At 52.0% G+C, this 10452-nt stretch overlaps 1 protein-coding gene across 1 annotated transcript in view; it reads right to left on the bottom strand.

Moving 5' to 3' along the window:
* Window positions 1–5792: 5792 nt before the first annotated feature.
* Window positions 5793–10452, bottom strand: part of ACTR3 (actin related protein 3) — a 48020-nt gene continuing 43360 nt past the window's right edge. Inside the window, exons 11-12 of the mRNA XM_069732549.1 lie at window positions 8140–8223; window positions 5793–6481 (exon numbers count right to left, since the gene is read on the bottom strand). Coding sequence (XP_069588650.1) covers window positions 6386–6481; window positions 8140–8223 — 180 coding nt within the window. The 3' untranslated portion in view covers window positions 5793–6385. The remainder of the gene's footprint in view (window positions 6482–8139; window positions 8224–10452) is intronic.

Genomic DNA, 10452 nt, shown 5'->3' with positions numbered 1-10452 from the left:
CTTTTGACTTTGAAAATGGGTTTGGGCTATGATACCATTTGGGGTAATTTTTCGTGATACAGTTTGGAACCACACCAGTTTTGAAATGTGTCTCTTGGAGCAGTAGCACAGAGACCCTCTGTTTGTGGCTATCAAGCAGGACCCGCCGTCTTTTTTCAGGTATATTTAGCCCCTTAACGTTGAAGGAGCAAAATTTAATTTCATCCATTATCAAATACCTTTATGCCATTCCGCAGTACCATGCGCCCCATCCGCCAGAACACGCGACAGCCAGAGGTAGTAGGGAAGAGACAGTAGGAGGGAAGGGAAAAAGGCGGGGTAAAGAAGAAATAATAGAGCATGGAAAACATAAAAGAAGGTGCGTTAGGATTGACGCACCAGGTCAGATTATGCATCTGTATATTTAGGGCAAAAGAATGGAGAAGGAGAAGTCTCCTCCCTTCACCCGAGCACCTTAAGTGGATAAGGGAAGCCAAGGGAGATACCGATCCCCCCAACCCCCACGAACTTGGTAAGTCCCATAAACGAGAATTTGTAAACATGTAACGTCTAGTTAAACAGGATAATTGTCTTTGCACCAGCGAGATGTCCCGCATGCCATCAGAGAACACGGAGAGGAAAAGAAAAAAAAAAAAAAAAGGGAGGGGGGGATAAATTCACCGATGACAGGCAAGACACCACGCGCCCAGGTGCTCAAAGAATAGGATCAAACCTCCAAGGCGAGCCCGCTGTGGGACAAACCGTCCCGCCAGGAGACTCGGCCTACTAACAATAAGTGTTCATGGGACCACACAGCTGCAGCAGAGTATCTGAGCATATTGCAACAATGAATAGAAACTGGTTGAAACTAAGAAGAAAATGGAACAAATGAAGAGGGAAAAGCTTCATGGGGGATCTGAGGAGCCTTCGTTGGCATGACGATTCTTGGAACGGGGAACCTTGAGCCACCTTGGAGGAGCATCTGGAAGTGTCGGAGCCAGAGGCCAATCTGGGAGATCTATTAGTGGGAGTTCAAATGTTCCTAGAAAGTTAGCCAGGTCCCCAATCCGGCGAAAGTATGCGCTTTTGCCACCTTTGAATGCTGTTAATTGAAATGGGAACCCCCACCTGTAGGGGATATCTCTGTCCTTGAGAACTTCCAGCAAGGGCTTCAGAGCTTTGCGCAGGAATAGAGTGCGCCTGGATAAGTCTGATAGGAGTAAGATTGGATGACCTTCAAACTGGAGCGGTCCCTTTTTCCTAGATGCCATCATGATGGCCTCCTTAATTCTGAAATAATGCACCCTGCAGATGACATCTCTAGGGCGCGCCTCAGACGTGGGTTTAGGACCAAGTGATCTATGAATCCTGTCGAACTCGATGGTGTTGTCTCCATGGTCGCCGAGAATGTCCAGAAATATTCTCTGAACTGTACGGTCTAGGTCCCGAGGACTGACAGATTCTGGTAGGCCACGTATACGGATATTGTTGCGCCTATTGCGATTCTCCAGATCCTCAAGGCCAGATGACATTTCCTCCAGTTTCATGGTGTGGTCCATTAAAATTTCTCTGTGTGCCTGAAGTTCCTGTGAGATATTCTCCTGAGTCTTTTCCACATCTTCTATGCGCGATGTAAATTCTGTCTGTAAATTATGTATCTCTTTTTTGTACGAGTTCTCAAGCCTGCACGCAAAACTTTCCAGATCCGTTTTAGTTGGAAGAGCTTTAATGTATTTACTCAGTTCAGCTATATTCATGTCCTCCAGCATGTCTCCATCTCCGCCACTGTTGTCTGTTGATTTTTTAGGAGAAATCTGTGAGGTCTGTGGCTCCTTTGGGGAGGAACTATTTTTGTGCGGTGTTTGCGACATTGCTGATCTGGTGTTCCTTGTTTGAGGTGGCTGGTTTAAGAAACGTTCCATGTCCTCTATATGAGGTTCCTTGTGTAAGCTTGCGGATTGCCCAGAAGTCTTCCTAGTTTTACCCATAAATGTCTGCTGCTATTAATTGTCTATGGTAGTGTTCAGGGGAGCATGGGGGCGCAGCGGTCGCCACATCAGACAAAGCCCTCCATCAGTAAGCCCCCTCCGAGGTGCATTAGTTATGATCTTGAAGTTAGTGGGGCATATATAATGTCCAGGTCCAGAAAAAGGAGCCTCTAGATGTTATGCACAATTCCAGCACTAGGTGTCGCCAGAGGTCTGGACTTATAAATTGTAAGCTTGTTATGTGGTGAGCTGAAGTTCTTTTTCTGATAATAAAGTAGATAAGGCACAATGATAGCCCAGTAAAGGGTAATGGTAGGGTGTCTGCACCGCTTCTGCAGCAAGGATGACAGGCAAAGCAATATGCAGGGGTGCCGGGTGTCTTGGGTATTCCTGCCCTGAAATGGTGCTTCTCTATGAGGAGCCCCGTCCCCAAGATGGCGTCCACCCTCTCACTGGCGGGAAAACAATCAGCGCTGACGGTGCAATGGTGGGTGCCCTAGGGGCTCCCTTAACCCGCATATAACAGTCCTACCTTCTTTTCCTCCCTCTTTAGTGAGGTGCAGTCTTCAGGGTTTCCCCAGCAGGGATTTCAGAGTGCCCGCAGCGCTCTCTCTATAAGTGTTCACCTCGTGCCGCCTGTCGGGCCTCCCAGGGACGAGACACCAGCTGACTGCCCCCTGTGGTTGTTCTAGGCCCGCTCCGTGAGGCAAGCCCGAGGTCCGCAGGCCGCAGATGCCGGTGTGTCCTCTCTGCGGGTCGCCTCTGAATGTGCAGTCCGGGCTCCAGGTCAGGGGAGCACCTGACTTCAGCGCTCCGGATCTGTCTCGCTTTTTTAATTTTTATTGCCCAGATGTAATACTTTGCATTTTTCTGTTAAAAACCATTCTGTTAGTTGCTGCCCACTGCTCCAGCTTATTTATATATTTTTGAATCTTCTCCAGTATTAGCTATCCCTCCTAGCTTTGTCATCAGCAAATTTAATCAGTTTTCCCTCAGTTCATTCATCTAAATCATTGATAAAGATGTTGAACAATACAGGGCCCAGGACAGAACCCTGTGCTACCCCACTTGAGACATTTTTCCAATCGGATGTGCAGCCATTTTCCAACACTCTTTGGGTCTGATCACTAAGTCAGTTATGAATCCAAGTGTAGAGTTCAAGCCCTATTCCTCACTGAAGAGGCAACTTGCATATTACATTTCCCAGAGTAGTATTGTACGGCGAATACGCCTCCATACACATATGTCACTGTCCAATACTTAGCGACTGCTGATGTCCTATGCCTGCAGGAAAGTCACACAAATCTGTGGCATGATCGTCCTTCTTCTAGGCCCTCCCATGGGAGGACACTTTATTAGACACGCACCATGTCACCTACCACCTTCATAAAATATTGGAGAACATAATACGACCAATAAGGATGGATGGCAAAGAACACTGAGCGACTTGTCTCAATCTCCACTCACGGCCGTCAGTGTGGGAAAGGATGAGAGCGGGAAGCAGATCCACTGTACCAATATGGATGGATGGCAAAGAACACGGAGCGACTTGTCCCAATCTGAGCTCATGGCGGTGTGTGATGAGAGCAGGAAGTGTTTGTAGTGATACATAGCTCAGCTCCACTGTACCAATATGGATGGATGGCAAAGAACACGGAGCGACTTGTCCCAATCTGAGCTCATGGCAGTGTGATGAGAGCAGGAAGTGTTTGTAGTGATACATAGCTCAGCTCCACTGTACCAATATGGATGGATGGCAAAGAACACGGAGCGACTTGTCCCAATCTGAGCTCATGGCAGTGTGATGAGAGCAGGAAGTGTTTGTAGTCATACATAGCTCAGATCCACTGTACCAATATGGATGGATGGCAAAGAACACTGAGCGACTTGTCCCAATCTGAGCTCATGGCAGTGTGATGAGAGCAGGAAGTGTTTGTAGTGATACATAGCTCAGCTCCACTGTACCAATATGGATGGATGGCAAAGAACACTGAGCGACTTGTCCCAATCTGAGCTCATGGCGGTGTGTGATGAGAGCAGGAAGTGTTTGTAGTGATACATAGCTCAGCTCCACTGTACCAATATGGATGGATGGCAAAGAACACTGAGCTACTTGTCCCAATCTGAGCTCATGGCGGTGTGATGAGAGCAGGAAGTGTTTGTAGTGATACATAGCTCAGCTCGCCTGTACCAATAAGGATGGATGGCAAAGAACACTGAGCGACTTGTCTCAATTTCCACTCACGGCCGTCAGGGTGGGAAAGGATGAGAGCGGGAAGCAGATCCACTGTACCAATATGGATGGATGGCAAAGAACACGGAGCGACTTGTCCCAATCTGAGCTCATGGCGGTGTGTGATGAGAGCGGGAAGTGTTTGTAGTGATACATAGCTCAGCTCCACTGTACCAATATGGATGGATGGCAAAGAACACTGAGCTACTTGTCCCAATCTGAGCTCATGGCAGTGTGATGAGAGCAGGAAGTGTTTGTAGTGATACATAGCTCAGATCCACTGTACCAATATGGATGGATGTCAAAGAACACTGAGCGACTTGTCCCAATCTGAGCTCATGGCGGTGTGTGATGAGAGCGGGAAGTGTTTGTAGTGATACATAGCTCAGCTCCACTGTACCAATATGGATGGATGGCAAAGAACACTGAGCTACTTGTCCCAATCTGAGCTCATGGCAGTGTGATGAGAGCAGGAAGTGTTTGTAGTGATACATAGCTCAGCTCCACTGTACCAATATGGATGGATGTCAAAGAACACTGAGCGACTTGTCCCAATCTGAGCTCATGGCTGTGTGTGATGAGAGCGGGAAGTGTTTGTAGTGATACATAGCTCAGCTCCACTGTACCAATATGGATGGATGGCAAAGAACACTGAGCTACTTGTCCCAATCTGAGCTCATGGCAGTGTGATGAGAGCAGGAAGTGTTTGTAGTGATACATAGCTCAGATCCACTGTACCAATATGGATGGATGGCAAAGAACACTGAGCGACTTGTCCCAATCTGAGCTCATGGCGGTGTGTGATGACAGCGGGAAGTGTTTGTAGTGATGCATAGCTCAGCTCGCCTGTATTGCTACACAGCAGCTCCAATACCAATATGGAGGGGTAGCAGGGAAGACTGAGCTACTTGCCCTGATGAACAAGTGAGAGATATGGAGGGGGGCTCATGGGACCAATGTAAGTGGTGAAGGGTCACCTATACTGGAAACTTCAACAAACCTGTGTGAAAACATAAGGCCGGGGTCACACTTGTGAGTGCAATGCGAGAAACTTGCATGAGTCTTTTGCATCAATACCCGGCACTGCAGGCGGCACATAGAAATACATGCAGTGCCGGCGGCACATAGAAATACATGCAGTGCCGGCGGCACATAGAAATACATGCAGTGCCGGCGGCACATAGAAATACATGCAGTGCCGGCGGCACATAGAAATACATGCAGTGCCGGGTATCGATGGGAGAGACTTGTGCAAGTTTCTCGCATTGCACTCACAAGTGTGACCCCGGCCTAAAGCAGATTCTCAGCATTCTGCTGTACATCCCTTTGAGGACCAGCTCCAAAATCATTTATGAGGGAAATAGGAATAAGGATTGAACATGGTGAAACGACTGGATTCTGTGAGCCGACTACATATAAATCCTTATCCGACAGTGTAAAGTGTGGTTCTATGCGGCAGCCCGGCTACGGTGAAAGCTTCCAGTCACAGCAGAGGATCCGTGACTGTGGACAGGGCCGGTGTGCCTTGGTTACGGCTTCCCTCCAGTGTGCAGAGGAGGAGACGGGAGAGATAGGTGACAAGAACTGGTAGATACTTGTAGAAAAGATACACTGCCCTTTATTGGAATGATTTCAGACTTCACAAAACAAATTCATCATTTAATGATTCATCAAACCCACCAGACATTTGCAGATACGGTCCAGCTATGTGCAAGCAGAGAAGAGGCGGCGGGCAGAAGCAGACGATGGGCAGAGCTCCAAGTGCTAAGGCCGTGTTCACATCACGATTGTAGCCTACATGGGAGGTATAGATCAGATATCGCCCCGATACAGGAAAACAGCCGGAGAGGACTCGAGTAAGCTCCCCGCAGGACAGAGCGAGGCAGACGGCAGCGCGAATACAGGCGGCACAGATCTACACATCTGATGTAGGCTCCTAACCGGACGTGAACGGATCTGCAGTGACCAGCGACCGATGACACAGGCCCACCACTGGTGCCGACCACTGGTGCCGACCAGGAGTCCATACAAGATACCAGGCACAGAACTGGAGCCCAGAGTGTGAGGAGCATTCTGGCACAATCTGGGTGAGAACAGCAGCGTCGCCTACATCAGCCCCCGAGGAGACGTCTCCAGCACGTCCTTTCCCCAAGTACGGCGACCATCGCCACTGCACGCGGCGGCGTTAAGACATGACTCCAAACACTGGGTTATGACGGCAGATACTGGGCCCAATCTCCTCATAATCCTTTTTCGTGTGGCAAACCTGGTAAAACTCCGGCTGAGGGAAAGAGGAAAGAATCAGTCTTCAGGACGACAACTTTTCAGCGCAGGAGCATCGCAGCCGGGGGTGAGCCGCAGCGGAGCCTCACAGCCGGCAGGGGGGTGGGGCGGATGAGACGCGGCGGAGCCTCACGGCCTGTGGGGGGGGAGCTAGATGAGATGCAGTGGAGCCTTGCAGCCGGTGGGGGGGCGATGAGACGCAGCAGAGCTTAGTGGCTGGGGATGGGCTGGCTGGATGAGATGCAGTGGAGCTTCATGGCCATGGATGGACCTGGATGAGACGCAGCAGAGCTTTGTGGTCAGGGATGGAGCCGGATGACACGCAGTGGAGCCTCGTGGCTGGGGAAGGGGAGGAAAGTGGGTGGGTTGGCTAGATGAGACGCAGTGGAGTTTTGCAGCCAGGGATGGAGCCGGATGAGACGCAGTGGAGCTTTGCGGCCAGGGATGGAGCCGGATGAGACGCAGTGGAGCTTTGCGGCCAGGGATGGAGCCGGATGAGACGCAGTGGAGCCTCGTGGCTGGGGAAGGGGAGGAAAGTGGGTGGGTTGGCTAGATGAGACGCAGTGGAGCTTTGCGGCCAGGGATGGAGCCAGATGAGACGCAGTGGAGCTTTGCAGCCAGGGATGGAGCCAGATGAGACGCAGTGGAGCTTTGCAGCCAGGGATGGAGCCGGATGAGACGCAGTGGAGCTTTGCGGCCAGGGATGGAGCCGGATGAGACGCAGTGGAGCCTCGTGGCTGGGGAAGGGGAGGAAAGTGGGTGGGCTGGCTAGATGAGACGCAGTGGAGCTTTGCGGCCAGGGATGGAGCCGGATGAGACGCAGTGGAGCTTTGCAGCCAGGGATGGAGCCAGATGAGACGCAGTGGAGCTTTGCAGCCAGGGATGGAGCCGGATGAGACGCAGTGGAGCTTTGCAGCCAGGGATGGAGCCGGATGAGACGCAGTGGAGCTTTGCGGCCAGGGATGGAGCCGGATGAGACGCAGTGGAGCCTCGTGGCTGGGGAAGGGGAGGAAAGTGGGTGGGCTGGCTAGATGAGACGCAGTGGAGCTTTGCGGCCAGGGATGGAGCCGGATGAGACGCAGTGGAGCTTTGCGGCCAGGGATGGAGCCGGATGAGACGCAGCAGAGTTTTGCGGCCATGGATGGAGCCGGATGACACACAGTGGAGCCTCGTAGCCGGGGAAGGGGAGGAAAGTGGTGGGTTGGCTAGATGAGACGCAGTGGAGCTTTGCGGCCAGGGATGGAGCCAGATGAGACGCAGTGGAGCTTTGCGGCCAGGGATGGAGCCAGATGAGACGCAGCAGAGTTTTGCGGCCAGGGATGGAGCCGGATGACACACAGTGGAGCCTCGTGGCCGGGGAAGGGGAGGAAAGTGGTGGGTTGGCTAGATGAGACGCAGTGGAGCTTTGCGGCCAGGGATGGAGCCGGATGAGACGCAGTGGAGCTTTGCGGCCAGGGATGGAGCCAGATGAGATGCAGTGGAGCTTTGCAGCCAGGGATGGAGCCGGATGAGACGCAGTGGAGCTTTGCGGCCAGGGATGGAGCCGGATGAGACGCAGTGGAGCTTTGCGGCCAGGGATGGAGCCGGATGAGACGCAGTGGAGCTTTGCGGCCAGCGGAAGAGAGTGGTGTAGCCACACACTGATCAGAGACTTACAGTGGATGCCAGCATGGAACCTCCAAACCAGACGGCGTAGCGCTGCATGTGGTGGGTGATCACCTGAACATCAATTGGCTTTGGCTGAAGAAAACAGAAAAAGACAAATCTGCTCATGAAGTTAAAATGGTGGAGTCAGGACGGGAATCATTAACCCTTTGTTTCACCATCGTGACCCTATTTGCGAGGGCCACTGCTGTTTTAGCAGCAGCATTTGGTTGTTATATTGGACTGGATTCACTTTTATTACTTTATGTTTGGGACACGTTCGATGTATAAGACAAAGCACAGTGCGGTAATTTTCATTCCTCTCATGCCAGTAAGCTATAAAGTTTTACTTTTAGTTCCATTAAGAGGGTAATTCATGAATTAGTAAAATTGCAAAGGGATTGTGAAAATGAGCAATTTTCCAATATCCCCTTTATGATAAATGCTCTGCGTTGTCAAGAACAGATGGATGTTTATTTTATAGTGTGAAGCTGGTCTCCTAGGATACCGGCCACCCCTGCTGCCTCAAAGTGGCTAGTTCCCTAGGTAAGGCTGGCACAAGCTGGCTCCTGCCGATCTGGATCAGAGCATCTGCGCCCCCCCACCCCCCCCATCAGCACCCTGCAGCCCCCCCCCCCCCCATCAGCACCCTGCAGCCCCCCCATCCATCAGCACCACAGAGAAAGTCACCACTTATAGTAGCAGCGGAAAGTGCACACCGGCAGCAACAATCTGCAGGACGGCCATCTTTTCTGGATATTGAGGCCTCGAGTTTCTCGGCTTCTCTCTGCCTCTCCCAGAGCTTGGTCTTCACGGCGTTCATTGCATGGTACGATCACAGCGATCCCAGTCGTGTGCTCTATGCTTTAGTGCCACCATGGTACCCATACTCATGGCAGCGGCTTTATCAGTGTAGACGAGGCACCATGGTACCCATACTAATCATGGCAGTGGCTTTATGGGTGCGGAGGAGGCTCTCAGGGATTTTTGTTGCGGCACCATGGTACCCATACTCATGGCAGTGGCTTTATGGGTGCGGAGGAGGCGCTCAGGGCTTTTTGTTGCGGCACCATGGTATCCATACACATGGCAGCGGCTTTATGGGTGCGGAGGAGGCGCTCAGGGATTTTTGTTGCGGCACCATGGTACCCATACTCATGGCAGTGGCTTTATGGGTGCGGAGGAGGCGCTCAGGGATTTTTGTTGCGGCACCATGGTATCCATACTCATGGCAGTGGCTTTATGGGTGCGGAGGAGGCGCTCAGGGATTTTTGTTGCGGCACCATGGTACCCATACTCATGGCAGTGGCTTTATGGGTGCGGAGGAGGCGCTCAGGGATTTTTGTTGCGGCACCATGGTATCCATACTCATGGCAGTGGCTTTATGGGTGCGGAGGAGGCGCTCAGGGATTTTTGTTGCGGCACCATGGTATCCATACTCATGGCAGCGGCTTTATGGGTGCGGAGGAGGCGCTCAGGGATTTTTGTTGCGGCACCATGGTACCCATACTCATGGCAGCGGCTTTATGGGTGCGGAGGAGGCACTCAGGGATTTTTGTTGCGGCACCATGGTATCCATACTCATGGCAGTGGCTTTATGGGTGCGGAGGAGGCACTCAGGGATTTTTGTTGCGGCACCATGGTACCCATACTCATGGCAGCGGCTTTATGGGTGCGGAGGAGGCGCTCAGGGATTTTTGTTGCGGCACCATGGTACCCATACTCATGGCAGCGGCTTTATGGGTGCGGAGGAGGCACTCAGGGATTTTTGTTGCGGCACCATGGTATCCATACTCATGGCAGTGGCTTTATGGGTGCGGAGGAGGCACTCAGGGATTTTTGTTGCGGCACCATGGTACCCATACTCATGGCAGCGGCTTTATGGGTGCGGAGGAGGCACTCAGGGATTTTTGTTGCGGCACCATGGTACCCATACTCATGGCAGCGGCTTTATGGGTGCGGAGGAGGCGCTCAGGGCTTTTTGTTGCGGCACCATGGTATCCATACACATGGCAGCGGCTTTATGGGTGCGGAGGAGGCGCTCAGGGATTTTTGTTGCGGCACCATGGTACCCATACTCATGGCAGTGGCTTTATGGGTGCGGAGGAGGCGCTCAGGGATTTTTGTTGCGGCACCATGGTATCCATACTCATGGCAGTGGCTTTATGGGTGCGGAGGAGGCGCTCAGGGATTTTTGTTGCGGCACCATGGTACCCATACTCATGGCAGTGGCTTTATGGGTGCGGAGGAGGCGCTCAGGGATTTTTGTTGCGGCACCATGGTATCCATACTCATGGCAGTGGCTTTATGGGTGCGGAGGAGGCG

The sequence above is a fragment of the Ranitomeya imitator genome, chromosome 7 (genome assembly GCF_032444005.1).
Source record: "Ranitomeya imitator isolate aRanImi1 chromosome 7, aRanImi1.pri, whole genome shotgun sequence".
NCBI lineage: Eukaryota > Metazoa > Chordata > Amphibia > Anura > Dendrobatidae > Ranitomeya > Ranitomeya imitator.
This window is presented reverse-complemented; position numbering and strand designations above follow the sequence as displayed.